This window comes from Emys orbicularis, chromosome 6 (assembly GCF_028017835.1).
Source record: "Emys orbicularis isolate rEmyOrb1 chromosome 6, rEmyOrb1.hap1, whole genome shotgun sequence".
Classification (NCBI taxonomy): domain Eukaryota; kingdom Metazoa; phylum Chordata; order Testudines; family Emydidae; genus Emys; species Emys orbicularis.
In genome coordinates this window covers 4,351,274-4,372,724 of record NC_088688.1, presented here as the reverse complement: position 1 = coordinate 4,372,724, position 21,451 = coordinate 4,351,274, and the positions used below count along the sequence as shown (strand labels likewise).

The window sequence follows — 21,451 nt, the reverse complement described above, 5'->3', positions numbered from 1 at the left end:
GATTTTACAAAAGTTTACATTTGACTTCAATTGACCTAGCAGTGTTATTTTAAGTAAAGAGTGGCTCTGGCAGGCTCTGAAGGCAGTCTGTTAGTGTTCCATTGCTGACGCATTTAACAGACGAGAGAGTGGAAATTATGGACATCATCCAGAAAGCAATTTATAAGATTCGTTCTTGCACGTAACAATCTTTCAATTACAACTATAGAATCTTTTTCCTGACCCATATTTAACTGAAACAGATATTCATAACATGAAACAGCATAATAAGGAAACTAAGTTATTTCCTCTGCTTCTTTCAGCAAAGTTTTGAAGCTTCAGAACTATTTCAAAAGTACTTACACAGATTTAAGAACACTTAACCGCAAAAAGCTGCCCCACAATCCCTTTAGAGAACACAAGCGTTAACCCTTTCTGAGGCTTTAAAGACGATTTGTAACAGGAAATAACCTGTTGGAGCCTTTTACAATTCTTTAAGAAGAAAAAAGTTCAACATATTAATCCCTTCCTCCTCAACCACAGCTGCGTGCGCTCAGGTTTCAGCCTAGAGTGATGCCTCTAGTCCAGTCCTCTAAACATTACTAATGGCCTCTGGCAAAAAGAGGAAAGGATGGAGACAAGATTTCTAATGTAAAACACAAGAGGGAACTTTATTTTTCCCTTTACCATTCCTTTATGATTCATAAAGCAGGGTTTAAAATAGTTTTTGCTTTGGTGTTCACTATTAACAATTGTACTGAACACTTCTACAGAGCTGTATGTCAAGATGACTTACACCAATTACTATCCTCGCAAAACCCCTGTGACATACATACAACATCCCCCATTCTCCAGACAAGGAAAATGAGGAATAGAAGGGATGTGACTCCCCGAAGGTCACACAAGCAGTAACTGTCAGAGCTGAGCTCCAGCTCCTTATTCAGATCACCAGTCTCTCTCAAGGGATTAGCAGAACATACCCCAAAAAAGGGAAACTGAGCCCAAAAGCTCTGTTAGGAGGTCCAGTCCAACAAAATGCCATTGCAATAGCTAGTTGGGAAAGCCAAAAATGCAACCTCAAGCTCAGAGTTCTACAACATAGCCCACTACCCTTTCATCTCTAATACAGACGCATGGCTCACTCAGACTGCGGCATAGCACGTTTCATCTTCAAAGCAGCATCCAGGGCAACTGAAACCTACTCCATTTAATGCAGATTAGTTTTGGCCTCATGACTCCTGGCAAATTATCATTAAACAGAGTTTGGGCAAGTCTGGTCTACCTTGCCTCATTTTTAAACCATAAGCAGCGAAGTATCACCAAGGAGGTCTTCAACAAGGGGGGAGGGATAGCTCAGTGGTTTGAGCATTGGCCTGCTAAACCCAGGGTTGTGAGTTCAATCCTTGAGGGGACCACTTAGGATCTGGGGCAAAAATCAGTGCTTGGTCCTGCTAGTGAAGGCGGGGGGCTGGACTCGATGATCTTTCGAGGTCCCTTTCAGCTCTATGAGATAGGTATATCTCAATATATTAACAAAAAACCTTGTCAAAATAGAATGCCAGACTCGTTATGAGAATTTATTTGCCATGGCTATGACCATATCTGTTTTCACATGCCCCTCATCCCTCTCCCAATTGTGCTAGGTTTCAGCTCTTCTCTACCAAGGAGCTCAGTCACTCTGTTTGGTGGTAGCACTTGAACCACATTAGGTGGCTTGGTTTTTTGTTCTTGACGCCATTAACAATTGCTTCTGATTTATCTTTTTCTCAAGGCTTTTTGTAGGATTCTCCACGTCCTCCAACGGATCTAGGATGCTTTCCTGTGTGGCCAGCCCCCCTTCCTCCACCCTGCTTTCTCTTAATTTGTCCCTGGGACTCTGCTTTAAGTGTCTCGATCCAGAAGGCATCAAAAGAGCCTGGGGCCTGATACCCAGGCTCTTGGGAATCTAGCGCCTCTTTGCTCAGCAAGACACATATGGCAGGAATATTTCTCTTCACTGTCAAGGCATCTAGACCAGCCTCAGGGACAATGGGCTCCCAGATCTCTTCGGTCTGTTTGAAGAGCACTTTGGTGATTTGGTGGAGTCCCTTGAGCCGTCGCTTCATGATTTCCACACAAGTGATAGTCTTGCTGATGGCTTTGCCAGAGCCAGTGAAAAGAATCTGCCTAACTGAGTCTGACTCCATCTTGCCGATGGCATAACCCATAAGATTTCTGATTTTGCTGCCATCCTTCACTTTCATCTCGATAATATCTGAAGGCAGGTTGGTGAATGGAAGGGGAGAGGGCTTCTCCACAATCTTGGATTTCTTATAATTCTCCATCACTCACCACTGTAAATGAGAACAGCATCAATGAATATTTCTAATTATGATTCACAAAGGCAACATACCTAAGTTCACGGGCTACATTACCTGACTGATAAAAGTTGAGTAGAATCCACACTTTATTCATTTTTGTTACCATACCACCCGAGACCTTGTCATGGACTGGGACCCCATTGTGCTAGATACTATATTCTGACTTCTAGCATGTTCTAGAGCAGCAGTTCTCAGCCAGGTCTCCGTGGGCCACAGGGGGTCCACTAGCCGTTTCAGGGGGTCCGCCAAACAGGGATGCTCGGAGCCCCAAGCCCCAGCAGCTGAAGCCTGGATCACCGGTGCCCCAGCAGATGCTCCCCGAAGCTCCCAACCCCCCTCCAGTGGCTGAAGCCCAGCCCCTCCCCCCCCCGCCATGCAGTTTTTATAGCATGTTGGCGGGCCTCCGAAGGAAAAAGGTTGAGAACCCCTGTTCTAGAGTACCTAGCTGAACTCAATAATCTAAATAGTATCTTAACTCATATTCAACTACTCGTGTTGTGGCAGCACCCAGGGATCTCATTGTGCAAGAGGCTGCAGACACACAGGAAGACAGGTTTCAAAGTAGCAGCCGTGTTAGTCTGTATCCGCAAAAAGAACAGGAGTACTTGTGGCACCTTAGAGACTAACAAATTTATTTCAGCATAAGCTTTCGTGGGCTACAGCTCACTTCTTCAGATGCATAGAGTGAAACACACAGACAGAAGATATTTATACATACAGAGAACATGAAAAGGTGGAAGTACGCATACCAATTGTAAGAGGCCAATCAATTGAGATGAGCTATCAGTAGCAGCAGAAGAAAAAACTTTGAAGTGATAATCGAGATGACCCATAGAAGGTGTGAGGTCAAACTTTGAAGTGATAATCGAGATGACCCATAGAAGGTGTGAGGACCTCACACCTTCTATGGGTCATCTCGATTATCACTTCAAAGTTTTTTCTTCTGCTGCTACTGATAGCTCATCTCAATTGATTGGCCTCTTACAATTGGTATGCGTACTTCCACCTTTTCATGTTCTCTGTATGTATAAATATCTTCTGTCTGTGTGTTTCACTCTATGCATCTGAAGAAGTGGGCTGTAGCCCACGAAAGCTTATGCTGAAATAAATTTGTTAGTCTCTACAGTGCCACAAGTACAGGAAGACAGTCTCTGCTCTGAAGTTATTTACTCATGCTGCTTAGATTTGCCTGGAAATGATCAGGACAGTTTTAGGCACCTATAGCTACCATGATATAGAAGAATGCATACTGAGTAATAGGCCCAAACATACCAAACGCCTCCATTTCACATAACTCTACTTAAAAATGTTATTTGCCCGATTACATGAACTTCTCCAGTCTAAGATGCTGCCAAGTACTGGAGTTAGAGATTTTAGAGATGATTCTGGAGTTAGAGATGACGACAGTCACACAAAACATTAATAGGAAGAATCTGAAACGTTGAAAAAGTAAATAAGAAATAGCAGGCTAGTTTGGATTCAAACATTACTATGCATTATCTGCAATCCAAGCACTGCTTCTGTGTGGCTAGCACATGGGAGCCAGACACTGAACTAATTTGCAGTCCCAAGCATAGAGAAATGGTAAAACTAAACAAATAGAGTCACTGGTGAAATGCAGGAAGGACTGTTATTTTTACGTCAGTGGGACATTTACCACATTTGTGCCCCATGAGGGACTCTGGAACCAGCATAACATGAACCCTGAAGAGATTTCACATCGGAGACAAACAATTCCCATCCCCAGAATAACCCAAAGCCTGATGATACATGCAGCCCATAGGAAGGGGAATTTTACTGAAGGAGGCTGGATGAGCTGGAAGGATCAGAGCCCCCTGACTCTAGCCAGTTATGGTACAAGGCCTGGGGTCAGATCTTGGCTGATGTAAGGTGTGAAAGTATGGAGGTCTCAAGTTTTGGGGGGGAAAAGATATGTCCCCCCTAATGAGAAAGGGGGGGGGGGAGTCTCTGCTTAGGGTTTGAGAGGAGGGTTGGGAAACCTACAGGAGGACTGGGATGGATGGGGGTGGGTGGGTAAAGATTTCAACTAAGCAGGGTGGGACTGGGTGGATAGATGTAGGTGGAGGATTGGAAAGGAGAGATGCTGGGGATGGGGGAGGGTCTCTGCTCAGGGATGTGCATGGGAGGGATTGGGACGGATAGATATAAGCGATGGGAGGGAGGGATAGGTGAAGGGAGGGTCTCTGCTCAGGGACACATGGAAGGGAGGAGGGTCTCTGTTCAGGGGTGTGGGGGGATGATACAGTGAGGGGATCTCTGCTCAGGGGTGTGGGTTAGGATGGATACATATGGGGGAGAGAGAGGTCTCCACTCAGTGGTGCAGGGGAATGGATACCAGAGGTGGGAGGGTTGGGATAGATGGATACAATGGGTCTCTGCTCAGAAGTGCAGGGGGATGATATGGGGGGAGGGAGGTTTCTGCTCAGGAGTGCGCAGGGGGCGGCGGGGGTGGGGGATGGATGGATATGGGGGAGGAGGGTGCCTGCTCAGGGAGTAAGGCGGGATGGATATGGGGGGGGGAGGTCTATGCTCAGGGGATGAGGGGGGAGATGGGTATGGGAGGAGAGAGATCTCTGCTCAGGGGTGTAGGAAGGGTTGGGATGGATGACTATAGGGGAGGGGGTCTCTGTTCAGGGGTGTGTATGGGGGTTTGGGAATCAGTGGATACAGGGGTCTCTGCTCGGGGAGTCCAAGGGGATGGATGGGGGGAGGGGGTCTCTGCTTGGGGTGATGGATACAGGAGTGAGAGGAATCCCTGCTTGAGTGTACGGGGATGGAAACGGGGAGGGGGGGTCTCCGCTCAGGAGTGTGGGGGGATGGAGACAGGGGGGTGTCTCCGCTTGGAGGTCTAGGGGGGATGGAGATGGGGAAGTGGAGTCTCTGCTCAGGGGTGCAGGGGATTTCCACTCAGGGTGCAAGGAGAGTGGATATGGGGGGTCTCTGCTTGGGGTGATGGATATGGGGGGTGTCTCTGCTCGGGGCTGTAAGGAGGGTGGATATGGGGGGGGTCTCTGCTCGGGGATGCAGGAAGAGTGGATATGGGGGGTCTCTGCTTGGGGTGATGGATATGGGGGGTGTCTCTGCTCAGGGCTGCGGGAAGGGTGGCTATGGGGGGGTCTCTGCTCGGGGCTGCGGGGAGAGTGGATATGGGGGGGTCTCTGCTCGGGGCTGCAGGAAGGGTGGATATGGGGGGGGTCTCTGCTCGGGGATGCAGGGAGAGTGGATATGGGGGGTCTCTGCTTGGGGTGATGGATATGAGGGGTCTCTGCTCGGGGGTGATGGATATGGGGGGGTCTCTGCTCGGGGCTGCGGGGAGGGTGGCTATGGGGGGGTCTCTGCTCGGGGCTGCAGGGAGAGTGGATAGGGGGGTCTCTGCTTGGGGTGATGGATATAGGGGGTGTCTCTGCTCGGGGCTGCGGGGAGGGTGGCTATGGGGGGGGTCTCTGCTCGGGGCTGCAGGGAGAGTGGATAGGGGGGTCTCTGCTCGGGGTGATGGATATGGGGGGTCTCTGCTCGGGGGTGATGGATATGGGGGGGTCTCTGCTCGGGGCTGCGGGGAGGGTGGCTATGGGGGGGGTCTCTGCTCGGGGCTGCGGGGAGGGTGCATATGGGGGGTCTCTGCTTGGGGTGATGGATGGGGGGGTCTCTGCTCGGGGCTGTAAGGAGGGTGGATATGGGGGGGTCTCTGCTCGGGGATGCAGGGAGAGTGGATATGGGGGGTCTCTGCTTGGGGTGATGGATATGGGGGGTGTCTCTGCTCGGGGATGCGGGGAGAGTGGATATGGGGGGGTCTCTGCTCGGGGCTGCAGGAAGGATGGATATGGGGGGGTCTCTGCTCAGGGCTGCGGGGAGAGTGGATAGGGGGGTCTCTGCTTGGGGTGATGGATATGGGGGGTGTCTCTGCTCGGGGCTGCGGGGAGGGTGGATATGGGGGGGTCTCTGCTCGGGGGTGATGGATATGGGGGGGGTCTCTGCTCGGGGCTGCGGGGAGAGTGGATAGGGGGTCTCTGCTTGGGGTGATGGATATGGGGGGTGTCTCTGCTCGGGGCTGCGGGGAGGGTGGATATGGGGGGGGTCTCTGCTCGGGGGTGATGGATATGGGGGGGGTCTCTGCTCGGGGCTGCGGGGAGAGTGGATAGGGGGTCTCTGCTTGGGGTGATGGATATGGGGGGGTCTCTGCTCGGGGCTGCGGGGAGAGTGGATAGGGGGGTCTCTGCTTGGGGTGATGGATATGGGGGGGTCTCTGCTCGGGGCTGCGGGGAGAGTGGATAGGGGGGTCTCTGCTTGGGGTGATGGATATGGGGGGTGTCTCTGCTCGGGGCTGCGGGGAGGGTGGATATGGGGGGTCTCTGCTTGGGGTGATGGATGGGGGGGTCTCTGCTCGGGGATGCAGGGAGGGTGGATATGGGGGGTGTCTCTGCTCGGGGCTGCGGGGAGGGTGGATATGGGGGGGGTCTCTGCTCGGGGCTGCGGGGAGGGTGGATATGGGGGTCTTTGTCTGAGGGTTGGAAAAGGGGGGTCAGATAAGGGAGGGGGTCGCCTCTAGGGGGTGCAGGGGGTGGGATACACACGGGGGAGAGGGGCAGGCCCGGCGCGGGAGAGAGGGGCTGTGTCCCCGTCACGAGGCTGAGGGGCCGGGACCACAGACGAGGGGGAGGGGGAGGGGCCGGTGGGTGCGGGAGGGACACGCGGGGGGAGGGAGACGCTCTCCTACCCCGCCCCCGCCGTTCTCACCGTTCCCGGCCGGAGCGAAACGCCGCACGCGCCACCGGCCCCACGAGCCCCAGGCGGCGGTTTCCGGCACAGGAGCGCGTCGCACGGGTGACGTCAGGGGGCGGGGTGCGCAGAGTGACGGTTGAGGGGTGGGGGGCGCATGCGCCCCGCCCTCACCCCTGGCTGCGTGCGCCAACGGCCGCGAGTCTGGCCGCCCCGTCACGTGATCACTCCGCGTCTCGTGCCCCCTGCGCCGTCGCTCCCTCCTTAACGGCCGTTGGTGCGTCATGGCGGCCCCGCTGGGTTCCCGGCCATAGTGCGTGCCCCCCGCCTGTCAGAGACCCAGCGCCGCCCTCCCCCGGCGTTTCCATGGCGCCCTTGCTGCTCAGCTACCGAGTAGGGGTACCCCTGTGACCGCAGTGGTTACTATGACAACAGGCTGTGCGTGACGTCACATGGCGAGGATGCTTGTAGGCAGGACCAGACCCCAGGACCGGGGAGACACCCCCGAGCTGGCAGGTGCCTGGGAAAGTTATAACCCCCCCCCCCCACCGACAGGCGTCCCCATGGACAAGCTCCTGCTCCTGCCTGGCAACCGCTGTCGTGTCCCCAGCCCCTCGGGGGTGAAGCCGGGTCAGCGGTGGAACAGCTCCCCGGACTGCTGCAGGACAGCCTAGGACAGGAAGTGACTATTGTGGCCAGGTAGCAGGAGAGAGGCTGGATGGGCCAGTGGCCTGGGAGTCAAGAGATTGGGGGTTTAGATCCGGCTCTGCCAATCTGGCTGTATGATTTTGGGCAAGTCATTTTAATCCCTCTGTGCCTCAGTTTCTCCCCATTCCCATACTTTGTCTGCTCTATTTAGACTAAGGTATTCAGGGCAGGACTATCTCTTGCTACGTGTGTTCAGTGGCCAGCACAATGAGGCCCTAATCTCAGTTGCGGGCTCTAGGTATCACAGTAATACAAATAAATGATAATAGCGACAACATGTCACCCAGTCTGGAATCTAGCCAGGGTACTAGGATTTGTATATCCTACTCTCAGAGAAAATGTCATGGGATCTTCAGTGAAGACAAGTGTTTAGGGCCTTTTGGTTTTACATTTCATTCCGAAGAAAGCACCTTCACCGACACACGGCCCTAGATCTTGATCCTGGCACATTTGTTCAGTTCTGATTGAGAGAGAAGAGCACCAGCTACTCTTATCACCTCAGCAACTTGGATTTTCTTTGGATGTCTCAAATCCAACTACTGACTATCTACACTACAGCCGTTACAGCGGCACAGCTACAGCACTGCCGCTTTAGCGCTGTAGTGTAGATGCTTCCTGCATGGATGGAAGGGGTTTTGCCATTGCTTAATCCACCATCCTGAGAGGCACTAGTGAGGTTAATGGAAGAATTTTTCTATTGAGTTAGCTGTGTCTCCATAGAGGGCTGGGCTGACATAACTATGTAGCACAGGGTGTGAAATTTTTGACAGCCTTGAGCGTCATAGCTAGGTTAATTTTTAAGTGTAGATCTGGGCTCAGTCTGAAACTGCTTAGTTTGTGAGATGCAACAAGTTCTTAGTCTGAGCTGATATTACTGCAGGGCTTCTAGGACCTATGAATATCAGTAAAATACATTATTTAAAGACTTAACTGCAGTAACACCACTGAAAAGGCTGACTACCAAAACAAATATAGAGTAATGAAATCATAGTTTCTTAGAGCAATGGAGCCTTAAAATGAAATAGTAGCAATGATGAATTATAGGGAACTCAGTTTGTAGACATTTACCACGACTGAATTAACTGTACAAATTATTGGATGATTAGTGGCAAAAATATAACTTCCATCATCTCAACATTAGGATTTTTAGCACCTCATTATTGAGTCATTATTCTTGGAGACCCCCAGACTTCACTGTGATGTGAGAAATGCGGATTTCATGCCACTTAATTGTAGCAAAGCTCTATTGGCCTGCACCATGCACATTACCTTGATGGTTTTTTTATTAGCTTTACTCAACTACTTCTCTGTGTTTTGGAAATTCTAGACCAATGAGCTGATGCTGACTCAGTCCATGGGGTTTCTCCATCTGTAAACTGGGCATAATAGCACTTACCCCACAAGGATGGTGCAAGGATTAGTTAATGGGCTAGTTTCAGAGCTAGAGTAAATGGGTGCTTTTCAGGGACAAGTTCAGAGGAGATAGTTTCATAGAGTTTTAGGCCAGAAGGGACCATCCAGTCTGACCTTTTGTACGTCACAGGCCATTAATTTTCACCCACCTATATTAAGCCCAAAGATTTTAGTTAGACTAAAGCATTTCAGACCTCAAGAGGCTAAACAGCGTGCCACACATAGAACAGGAAAGATCAAAGTGCCACCAACGCCTGTGGCTCCTGTAGTGGCAGGGAACTGATCAGGTGAGAATTCCCAAGAGGTCCACATACCATGCTACAGAGGAAGGTGAAAACCCCTCCACAGTCCCTGGCAATCTGACCCAGGGAGACATTCCTTCCTGACCCCACATCTGGCAAACAGTTTGAGCCTGAGCCTGTGAGCAAGAAACACCATCTGGTCAACTAGAAAGGATTCTGTGTAACACCTGAGAGCACGAGTCTGTCCCAACTCCAGCTGTGAGTTCAGAGGAAGGAAAAAACAACAACTAGCCAATTGTGCATCGGGGGGGGGGGGGGGGGGGGAAATCCTTCCTGGCTCCTGCAGGTGATGTAAGCAACGTAAGTTACACGTCAGGTATAAGATGATCAAAAAACTGGTGTAAGTGCCCAAGTATGGTAACTTGAGGAACAGAGTGGGCTTTAAAAATAGTGTAATTTATATACTGAGAGAGACTTATCTGCATTAGAGTAGCATCTACAGGCTCCAGTCCCATTGTGGGAGGCACAAACAATGGACAAAAGCCAGTCTCTGCCCTGAAGAGCTTACAGTTTAAGTATAAGATGAGGGACAACAGATGGATACAGCAGACGGATGAGGGGAGCACAAGGGAACAATGAGATAACTGTGATCAGGATGATAAGCAGTGGTCACAACACACCTGCTGTCCCGCCATTCCCATCGCAATGACATACGTTTAACAGCAACTCTGAAGAGCACAGCTCCCTGAATAACTTTGTCCTTGGATTTGGCAAGCAGGACACCCTCCTCTTCCCAATGCTTGGCCACCAGGGTCCAATAACCACAGCACTGCTCCAGAACCGCCTTGCAGAGCCCTGTAGAGGCATTGATCTCGAGGCTGGAAGAACCCAATTAAAGCTTCAGGGATCTGGCCTGACAGCAAAACAGCTCTTCACATCTAAAGGGATTTCAAAGATTTTGTTTGAAAGGAGGGAAACCCCTGCCTCAGATGAACATCCCACTAGTAAGAGCAAACCTGGCTCTTCCTTCCCCTTGTTTTCTTGGGTGAGGCTTTCGCTCTGCTTGAGGGGGCCTTTGTGAATATTTTAGGAGGGATCATAAAGCCTCTGCAATTGAGCATGACAAGCAGCATAAAATGTTACTTGAAAGTGATCTTCAAAGGGAAGAAATTGAACGTCTGGAATTCAAATATAAGGTAGACGCCTGCCTTCAGGCACACTGCAGCTCTCAGTGCAAGGGTCTTGCTGGCAGCACTTGGAACAGAAAATCTTAGGCTGAGAGAAGTCAAAAGGGTAGGCCACCGACAGAATACCGAGTCTGTCCATCCAACCTGGGCATAGCTCAAATGGACCCAATACATAATATCTATAAGGAATGTGTGTATTGTTTCTTCTGTTGTGGGATGCCAGGCAGGAGGTGGCGGAATCGAGACAGAATCTCTACTGCTTCCCGCAGCTCCCTTTGGCCGGGAACGGCAAACCGCAGTCACTGGGAGCTGCGGGAGGTGTGCCTGCAGATGGTCAATGTCAGCAAAATGTCTCGCGGCCCAGTCAGATTACCCTGATGGGCTGCAGGTTGCCCACCACTGCTGTATAGTAACGTTTTCAGTTTCTCTTCATGAGAGTTTGTCCATTCCCCTAATCATTCTCACCACCCATCTCTACTCCCGCTACGTCTGCAATCTTCTACTTCTCTCTACATCTGTTTGAGATGGGGTGACCAGAACTAAACTCCGTATTCCAGGTGACAACTTGCCATTGCCTTATACAAGGGCATTATAATAGTTTAAGTTTTATTCTCCGTTCCCTCCTTTACGCACCTTAACATTGTTTAATTCATTGACCACTGACTCATATGCCATAGAAGTCCTCACTGAGCTGTTTACACTGATGTCCAAATCTTTCCCTTCAGTTGCTACAGTTAATTTAAAACCCAGCAAGGTGTATAAGTCATTCAAACATTCCTTCCTTTGTGCAATTAGTGCTGGCTGCCAAAACATGGCCCACACACTGGGGAATGAACCAGGCATCTCCAGCGCTAAAAGTGTGAGCTGCTACAGTTTAAGTTCAAGGGCCAAGCCTCAGTAGCTGGGAATTGTAACAACTCCTATCCTGTCTGGATTGGCACAGTGAGGGAACCTGTAACACACACTCATCAGTGGGTTATATGTGGTGATGATTCAGAGCTATCTGCTCCTTTAATCACCCATTCTCTGTGAGTGCATCCCCATCAGGCATTTGGCATCTTGCCTTCACCTGTCCTGGGATGAGATTCTGCAATTCTCCCACTCTTAGACTGGGTCCCTGGGGTGCAACACCCTCTCTTTAACCCTGATTGCTCAGTAAGTCCCCCTGGCTTTGGCTACCTGCCAGCCTTCCCTGTGGAAGCTGAGGCCAATGTTGAATTCAGTGACCCTAAAGAGCCTTTTCAGAACAAAGTATTGTTGAATCGCAACAGTAGGACACAGCACAACAAGGGGAAAGGGTTTTAAAACAACAAAAGACATAGGCATATATCCTTCTTACCTATTGTCTAGGTAGGCCTAGCTTATCCCAGATACACCCCAGCTCTGGTCTGCTCCCACAATCTGCACCTTAGCAGTTTCTACCTCTCTCTCTGACTTGGAGTGTGCCCCTTTACAACATCCACCAAGTCCTTTGTTTTCCCCTCTGCCTCTTGAGCCTCACCATGGTTGGCTTTTCAGGAGGCTGGGTATGTAACAGAGGCATCCTGATCACTGAATTTAGGGCAGCACAGAAGAGGCTCCAGGGCCAGCTGGGAGCAATTGAATACTTTCTGTCTGGTGGTTATGAGCACCTGGGTGGTAATTACTGGGCTAATTATGTAATTAGTAGAAATAGGGTGGACACAAGAAGAACAAACAGGAAGCCAGGGAAGCTCAGAAGGTGAGCTGTGCTGAGCTGAGGAGAGAAGCTACGTGGAAAGTTCCCGCTACACGATGTCTGTGTTATGTGTAAAAGGGCAGAGGAATAAAAGATACACATGGTGAAAGGAAAACAGCCAGTGTGTGTGTGTGACCGGGAGGTAACTGAAATAGCGCCGCACACTGGGTAGCCATGGAGGAGCCTGTGACAGGGTATAGACTGCAGAGCAGTTGATTTTCTGCACTGTCTTGTGCACGTCAGCTTCTGCTGCAATTAACCCCCTGATAGTCATAGAAAACACTGCAATAACAATCAGGCAAACAGAATATATAATAGTCACAAAAATATTCCAGGCAGCTCCCATGTGCTTCCCATTCATTACTTTACATTTGTCCACATTGACTTTCATCTGCCATTGTGTTGTCCATCTAACTTGGTTAGGTCCCTCTGAAGCATCTCACAGTCTTCTGTAGTCTTGACTAACCTAAATCATTTTCTGTCATCTGCAAAATGTTGCCACTTCATGGCTCACCATTTTTTCCAGGACATTAATATACTTAATATCAGTCCTAGTTCAGAAGCTTGTGGCATCTCACTGTTTACCTTTTGCCATGAAGAAAATTTACCATTCCTGCTCTTTGATTTCTACCTGTTAGCTAATTTTTGATCCATGACAATACTTTGCTTTTTACCTCATAGCTAATTAATTAGTTTCTTTAGGAGTCTCTTGAGAGAGATTTTGTCAAAGGCCTTTTGAAAGTCTCATTAAATTATTCCCTTTCTTCTATTACTTTGGAACTGGCCTGTCATTTGTTGTGTGTTTCCACAGCACCAAGCACAATCGGGCTCACCCTCACTGTGGCTTTCGGGTGCTACCACAATAACAACAACAATAATTTTGTTCTAGAAATAGAAATTTGGTGGCCATCAGGGGCTGGCAGACAATGACTAAGCTCACCAGGAATGGCGGTGATTCCTTTCCTCAGACTAACTGACTGAGCAGTGAATCGCTTGGAAGTTGAAAGGGATGAGCTGGGTTGTCAGCCAGAGATGCTTTCACACACTGCTACATTTTAACATGGGGAAGTCTGCTCTCTTCTAGTCTTGCAGCTCCCTCTTGTGGGCAGCGTAGAGGTCTGTGGATGCAGGTTCTTTAGGCACAGCGGCCCTCATTTCAACAAGATATTGGTGGCATGACAAACTCTACAGGTGTTGCAAAGTAGACACACACACACACACACACACACACGACAGATCCATCATGTATATTTCAGAGATAAGTAACATCTGCCCATGGTAGGGCTGCACATTGCCTGGGTTTTGATCCTCTGTGTCCATGTGTCACTGATTTCCATTCCTGACACGGTGGCAGGTTGCTACCTAGCAGGATGCCATCTCTGCCATCTCTCTCCTTTCTCCCCGGTTCAGGGACAGGTTAGGAACAGTTTTTCCTCCTCACTTTTTGATGAGAGGTCTTTTATCAAGACCATAGTCAGAGCCTGTGGAATGAACTCCCACAGGAACTAAGGACCATCACAAGACGTCTCCATTTCTGTGACCTGCCTTCTCCAACATCAGCACAGAGCAGTGTGTACATTAAAAAAACAACAACAGCAAACCTACCAAAACAAAACACTAGCCCATCTGCAATCCCTACACAATTCACAGTTGTCTTCCTGGGGAGATGATATGAGGAAGAACAAACCAGATCAGACAGATGTCAGTCCCATCAGTCAATGCACTCCTGGAAGGCACATAGATGCTATGGTGATAAGGGCGGTATACGAACCGACAGAGAGAGACTGAAGAAATCTTTCTCACATATCCTTGTACTTGAGACGCTGGATTAGAAAGAATCATCTCAATCTCCTGGCCTCATGGGTGGGTCGATGGGGGGCAGGAGCAGAAGGAGATGGAGCCATGAAAAGTCCTTCCCTCTCCATCCTGGCTGTGTAGAAAGAAGTGACAATGGTTTCAAACCACCTGCCATCTTCTGCCAAAGACTCCAGCGCCTTCTGTGCTGGTGCAATACAGCTGTGTTAGTGACAGCTGGGGCACATTGCAGCACCCCAGGCAGGAGTGGCTGTGTGGAGGAGGTTTAACTCACAGTGCCTTGGGGCTGGAGGGGGCAGAGCAGGTCAGTCATGTTCAGCATTTGTTCAGTCCAAATTTCTTACAAGTTGCTGCCCCAGTTTCAATGTGCCTCAGACTGAGCCAAGCCCCTGCTGGTTCCAGTGGTACCTGCAGCCCAATTTCAGCTCCACTCGCAGTTGAGGGGCCCGTCGAAAATACAGATAAAACAGACTGGAAAGGGAGAACATTTAGAGAATCAGGGTTACAGAGAAGTCCCGAAGTAGAGGTGCCCATGGGAACAGAACTACAGCACCATGCAACAGTGCGGCTTGTGTGGGGAGAGCCCAGTATTTGTATCCCCACGGACAATGCTGCACTAGGGCCAGGAGTCAGTGGCAGATACTGGAACTAGCCCCGAGAGCTAAGACAGTGACTAACGGCCAGCCCCGACTCACCTCCAGGAGGGGAAAGTCACTCTAGATTCAGCCTTGGATCATTCCAAGGCCTAGTTCATCCCTGATGGCCACCTGATCTGTGCAGCTGAGTCTAATCCGCTCTGGAGCTTGGAGTTCAAAGACACTCTGTTCAGAACCAGTCAGTCTGGTCCATCTCACACCCACTTGCTTTCACTGGGGGGTCCCTCAGGAAGAGCATGCCAAGCAAAGTCAGTGAGCAATCCCACCTCTCTCCTCAAACAACAAAAGCTGGCCAGACTTAGTATTTTCCTGGTAGGGGCTCGGCCAAGTGAAAATCTGCAGTAAACCAGTGCAATGCCAGACCAGATGGATTATTAACTATTAGCTACTTGGGACACATTTGCTAGAGGGAGGAATAGCTCAGCGTGCTTTGGGAGCCCCGCCTGGGAATTCGCAGGGTGCAGGAAAATTAACCCTTTGCAGCAGTGGTGAGTGGCTCTGCTGCAGTTTAACATGGAGCCTGTTGGCCAGAGGAATCTAATTTCTTAAGCAGGGAGTGATTTCCCAGAGATCCGTCGCTATGAGCAGAGTTGTGCCCAGGCTGAACAGAGGCTGCCGTATTCTAGAGAAACCCTGCACCCCTGGAATTTCTGAATGGGCTTAAAGGAATTGAGAGATATTTGTGCGTGAACACTTCAACCACTTCCCCAGTCATTCAGGGCCCTATCTGGCGAGGTGCTGAGTGCTTCCCACAATGTGCTGAAGCCATTAAGCACCTTGCAGGATTGGGGCCTCTAGTGAAAACTTTAGCTCCCTGCAGAATGGGCAGCCGACCCGACGTCTGTGTCAACCTTTGGGAACGGACAGTGCTGTTCATCCCCCTTTGTAGACAGATCCTCTCCCTTTTCCCACAGCCCCAGCCCAGGGCAGGAAAGCAGGGCTGGCCCGAGAGCAAAATGCCTGCACCGCCACCCCCCAAAGCCACACGTGTCTCATGCCATGGGAGGTGACCCCAGTTCCTAGGAAGAGACAGTTAACAGTAATGAGGAATTTGATGATTAGAAATGTAGATAGTTGGATTTGCGATAATCAGGAGAGCCGTCTGGTGAATAGTCTGCCAGGTGCAAAGGTTGCGGAGCTCTTGAGAGATCTCGATAGAATTACATGCGGTACTGAAGAGGAGCCAGTGGTCATGGTACATGTAGGTACCAGTGACATAGGGAAAGGCAGGAGAGAGGCCCTCGAGGCCAAATATAGGCTGCTAGGTAAGAGATTAAAGTCCAGGACCTCCATGGTAGCATTCTCTGAAATGCTTCCAGTTCCACATGCAGGGCCAGGGTCTCAATGCATGGATGACATGATGGTGTTGGGAGGAAGGGTTTAGGTTTATTAGGAACTGGGAAACATTTGGGGAAAGGAGGAGCTTATACAGGAAGGATGGGCTCCATCTAAACCAAAATGGAACCAGATTGCTGGCATGTCAAATTAAAAAGGTCATAGAGGATTTTTTAAACTAAGGGCTGGGGGAAAGCCGACAGGTGTGGAGGAGCACACGGTTCAGACAGAGACATCCCATAGGGGAGGATTTATTAAAGGGGATTCTCTGTACCCTAGTAAAGAAGAGAGGATAGAAGTTGATGAAGCACAGGTAGGAACTGAAGAGAAACAGTCAAACAAAAGAGCCCCATTCAAGTACATCACACGAAGGCAGACAACTAAATATTGACAGATGTTATAAGTGCTTGTATACAAATGCTAGAAGTCTAAATAGTAAGATGAGTGATCTTGGAGTGCCTGGTATTAAAAGAGGATACTGGTCTAATAGGCTTCACAGAAACTTGATGGAATGGGATAATCAACGGGATGCAGTAATACCAGGGTAAAAAAATATAGGACTGAGCATAGGTCATGCTGGCAGAGGAGTGGCACTATATGAGAAAGAAAGCACAGAGTCAAAGATAGTAAAAATCTTAAATGAATCAAACTGTACCATAGAATCTGGATAACAATTCCATGTTCGAATAATAAGAATATAACAGTAGGAATATCCTACTGACCACCTGCCCCGGATGGTGTCACTGACTGTGAAATGCTCAGGGAGATTATAGGCTGTAAAAACAGAAAACCCAATAATAATGGGGAATTTGAGCTAACCTCATATTGACTGGGTACAGGCCACCTCAGGATGGGATGCAGAGAGATTTCTAGACACCATTAATGACTGCTTCTAGGAGCAGCTAGTCCCTACAAAGGGGGAGGCAATTCTTGATTTAGTCCTAAGTGGAGCACAGGATCTGGTGCAATAGGTGAATAGAGCTGAACTGCTCGGTAATAGCAACCATGTTGTAATTAAACTGAACATCCTTGTAGGGGGGAAAATGCCAGAGAAACCCACCACAGTAGCATTTAACCTCAAAAAGGGGAACTCCACAATAATGAGGACGCTTGTTAAGTGGAAATTGAAAGGAACAGTCACAAGTGAAATGCCTGAAATCTGCATGGATGATAATATTTAAAAACCCCATAATAGAGACCCAAACTTTTCTGCTTTTATTGCCTCTCTGCTGCCCGCCCAGGCCCATCACCAGCTCATCTGGACTTCTCCCTTGCACAGCTTCCCTTCAGGCCGGACACACCTTGTAGGTCCATTAACCCTTGCCGGGCCAGTATAGGATTTATAAATCCTGTCCCACTTCCCCCTCCAGGGGGCGCTGTCTCCCTTGGGTGAGTTCCCCAACTCCCATAACAAATTCTGACCATGTGAACTAATTCCCAGGGGCACAGGGAGGTGGCAAAACCCAAACCAGTGCCTCCCAGCCCGGTAGGCAGATTCACGCTAGCTCCATTCGAGCGAGTGCACTAGGAATAGCAGCTCGGACGTTGTGGCTCAGGCTAGCCACCCGAGTCCAAGTAACCACCTGGGGCCGAGCCTGGGCCGCCAAGTGTGCCGCAACATTCACATGTGCTAGTGCGAGGCCCCCTAGCACGAGTCTGGCCACCCGTGCTGGGAGCCATGCTCCCAGCTGCAGTGTGGAGCGTACGTGGGTGCTGCCTTCAATGGGTCACATAGATGTTCACCCTCCCCAGTTCCCCTGAGCCCAAACATGGCCTGGAGGCCGCTGGGCCGGTGGGAAAGCTCACTCACTGCTCCAGAACGGTTGGTTGATGGTGTGACTGAGAATCGAATTTCAAAGAAACAAACGCACACACCTGCCTGGCTTGGGTCCCTCGGGAGGAGCAAGCAGGGCCGGCCTTAGGGAAAATGGTGCCCTGGGCGAACTTGCATTGTGGTGCCCCTGGCCCCCGCGGTCTCCCCGGGCTCCCCCCCATTACCCCTGGGTCCCGTTTCCCTTGCCCTGAGCTCCCTTCTACGGCCTCGCAACCCACGCCTGCCCTGCTCCTTGCCTCTGAGTCTTGACCACGGTGCCCCCCCCGACCACAGCGCCCACCCCTAAGGCCGGCCCTGTGGTTGCTTTCCCACTCCTCTGCCCTGGGAACTCACTACAGCCTCCTTCCAATAGCAGGTTCCCCAGGAAATCCCCAGCAAACAGCAGCAGCTGCTTCTGCTACTGATTCAGCCAAGGAGCCCTACCCCCACTTCCCTCTAAACCAAACCTCCCCCGCACCCTAGGTTAGCGGGAAGTCTCCTTCCATTTACTGGCCGAACTCCCCCCACTTCCCCACACCCCCATATGCTGCTGCGTGGGGCTGCTACTGGCTGAAGGGGTTATGGCTCCTCCCCACCCCATAGCTTCAGAGAAACCAGAGCGCGCAGAGGCTAGGCTGTGCCTTTCCTTTGCCCTAAAGGACATGGAGAGGAGGAGAAGGAGGAGGCAGTATCTCCCCCCCACCCCCCAAGGCGGAGGGGGTGAAGGGGCCTCGCGTATCTCACACACACACGTATGGCTTGGCCAGCCAACAGAGGGTGTTGTAGGTGAGGGGTGCTCCTCAGCTGTCCCCACCCCAACAGAGAGCCCCCCCCCCCATACACAGCCGCTGCAAAGGAAAGGAGAACAGTGGGATGGCTTCCTCAGCCAGCCTCCCCCCCCCCCCGCCAGCTTCCTGCGGGGAGACAGAGCCAGGGCTGGCCTCCTCAGCGGGGATCCCCCCCCGAGCAGCTTTGGGGGAGAAGAGAAGGAAATGGGGGGTATTCCTCAGCCAGCCCCCAGCTGGGGGGAAGCATGCCCTGGCGTGCCTTAACATGTTCCCCTGACGTGAAACCGGGAACCCTCCGCCCCAACAGGTGAGAAGGGGACGTGCTCCCCCCTCCCCGTGATTTACTTCATATGTCTCCCAGCTGCTGGCCAGCCCCATGCCGGCAGCGAGCTGCCAGTTCGGAGCGTGACGCCGAGCCATCCCCCCCCAGAGGTGCCTGCTACAAACAGTGACCCACGAGGGGGGTGCAGAAGCCGCGAAGCCAGCCGAGATACCCACCTAGGCTAGTTGTGGCAAAGCCCGCAGGCGGCGGGACTGGGGAGGGGGCTAAAACTCAGACTTCGGAGACTCCCTGTGTGGTGTCTGACACAAGAGGCCAGTTTGCGCCTCTCTGCCCCGCAGGCCAGCACTCCCAGAGCTGGAGGGGGGTGATGCCCCACACCCGCCCCACTGCGCTGGCCCGTTCCAGGCGCTGCTGCCGAGCAGAAGTGCTGCTTCTGGCCCAGGCAGGAAGCCGGCCCTGCACGGGCAGCGCCGGTTGCCAATCAAAGCGGGGGAAGCCAGGGAGGTGCCACAGCGCTGCACAGAGAGGGAGCTGGGCAGCAGAGAGGAGCCCAAGCCCCTGGACCAAGGCGCCCCTGTGACCACAGCACCCTGGGGAGTCGCCCGGGTCGCCCAACCCTAAGGCCGGCCCTGGGAGCAAGCACCCAGGTGAACCTTTCTCAGGGAAGCTCTGGGCTCAGCGACTGGAGACAGGGTGGGTGCATCACAATGGACAGGTAGCCCACAGCTGCCATGGCAACCAGAGAAACAACCCCCCTCCTTGGAGACACTTGGATTCATGCATCTGAAGGCCAGAAGGGACCATTAGCGCATCTAGTCTGACCTCCTGTCTAGCGCAGGCCAGAGAATGTCACCACGTTACCCCTGCACTGAGCCCAGTAGCTTGTGTTTTGGCTAAAGCATCTTCCAGACAGGCGGCCAGGCTGGATTCGGAGACATCTAGAGATGGAGAAGCCACCACGTCCCTTGGGAGGTTGTTCCAATGGCCAATCACCTTCCCTGTTAGACATTTGTGCCTTATTGCTTGTTAGAATTGGTCTGGCTTCAGCTTGCAGCCGTTTGTTCTTGTTCTGCTTTTCTCAGTTAGATTATCAAGGAGCAACCAAGTTCCTGGCATTTTCTCCCTGGGGCAAGTACTTCTACACCGTAATCAACGTCTCTCTCAATCTTTGCGAAACGGATGGCGCTCCTTACGTGAGTTACTGCAAGGCATTTTGTCTCGCCCTCGAATCATTGTTATGGCTCTTCTGTGCACCCTCTATAATTGTTCATTATCCTGTTTAAAACGTGGACACCAGACCTGAGTGCAGTATTCCAGGATCTGTCTCCCCAATGCTGTAAACAGAGGTAACAAGTCCCCTGCCTACTGTTTGTCACTACGCCCTCTTTATACGTCCCAGGATCGCATTAGCGCTTGTTACCACAGCATCATACTGGGAATCCATGTTCCGTTGTTTGTCCACTGTGGTCCCTAAATCCTTTTCCGAAACACTGCTTTGATTTCCCTAATCCTGACTCTTTGGGACTGAAGGCTCCATTATCCCCAGCATGGGGCCTCCTGCTGGCTGATGGATCTTGGAACTCTCCCAGATCGCTCAGACTTCTCAGCAATGAGGCTAAACCCTTGGGAGTGTCTGGAGAGTCCCTGGCTTGTGTAAGATTTATTATTTCTCTACCCAAGTCAGCCATCTCCATAGGAAACCTCAGGGCTGACTTTGAAAGCTCACAGCTGTCACAAGTCGTAGGGCCAGGGACAAAATCATTATCGGAGCAAATTCCATGTCAGCTTTCACAGCTGTAGAAGCACTGACCATACCAGGGGCGGGTGATGTACCCAGCATTCATAACTAAAGGAGATTCAGACTCTGGGCTCCTGTGATTTGGATGATACTCGGACCCCAGAATCTAAACACCCATTAAAAATATTCACTGAAAAAAATCAGATGGAAAGTGTTTTGATTTCAGTGTGAAAATTTCAGTTTTTAAAAAACACCCCCCCCCCCCAATTCTCCTCTGCCCCCCAACCTGATCTCCCCCCCAACAACTTTTTTCAGTTTTCAGTGAAAGTTCTTGGTGCTCATGGCTTCGATGGGTCTTCTCCTTGCACAATATAAGGCACAGGTGACATCTTCCAAAACGTTGCCCTGGCCTTTTAAGTCCGGGCGGTTTGTCCATTTCATGCCTTTCACAAACCCACGTTTGATCTAACATACAGCACGTCCTCCAGCCCCAGCTTTGCCTCGTTGAGACAAGTTCTGCCGGTTATGAAGGTCCATCTTCCTGACCCTGATGTGGATTAGCCTGTTGAATTGTCTCCCAAGGGAGGAGTGGGCGCTTCATTGCTTGGCAGTTTTAAAACTAGGTGGGACAAATTCAGTGGAAAGTGTCCTGTCGGAACAATCCTGCCTTGGCCCCAGGG

General features: G+C 50.9%; 1 protein-coding gene across 1 annotated transcript; it reads right to left on the bottom strand.

Moving 5' to 3' along the window:
- Positions 1 to 1,532: 1,532 nt before the first annotated feature.
- On the bottom strand, positions 1,533 to 7,183 carry RPP25L (ribonuclease P/MRP subunit p25 like). Its single transcript, XM_065406212.1, has 2 exons — positions 7,095 to 7,183; positions 1,533 to 2,312 (listed from the first exon to the last, which is right to left on the bottom strand). The coding sequence occupies exon 2, from the start codon at positions 2,301 to 2,303 to the stop codon at positions 1,746 to 1,748; it is 558 nt and encodes a 185-aa protein (XP_065262284.1). The 5' UTR covers positions 2,304 to 2,312; positions 7,095 to 7,183; the 3' UTR covers positions 1,533 to 1,745.
- Positions 7,184 to 21,451: the final 14,268 nt, after the last annotated feature.

Coding starts and splice junctions, on each gene's coding strand:
- RPP25L (XM_065406212.1), bottom strand. CDS start 2,303: ATGGAGAATTATAAGAAATCCAAGATTGTGGAGAAGCCCTCTCCCCTT.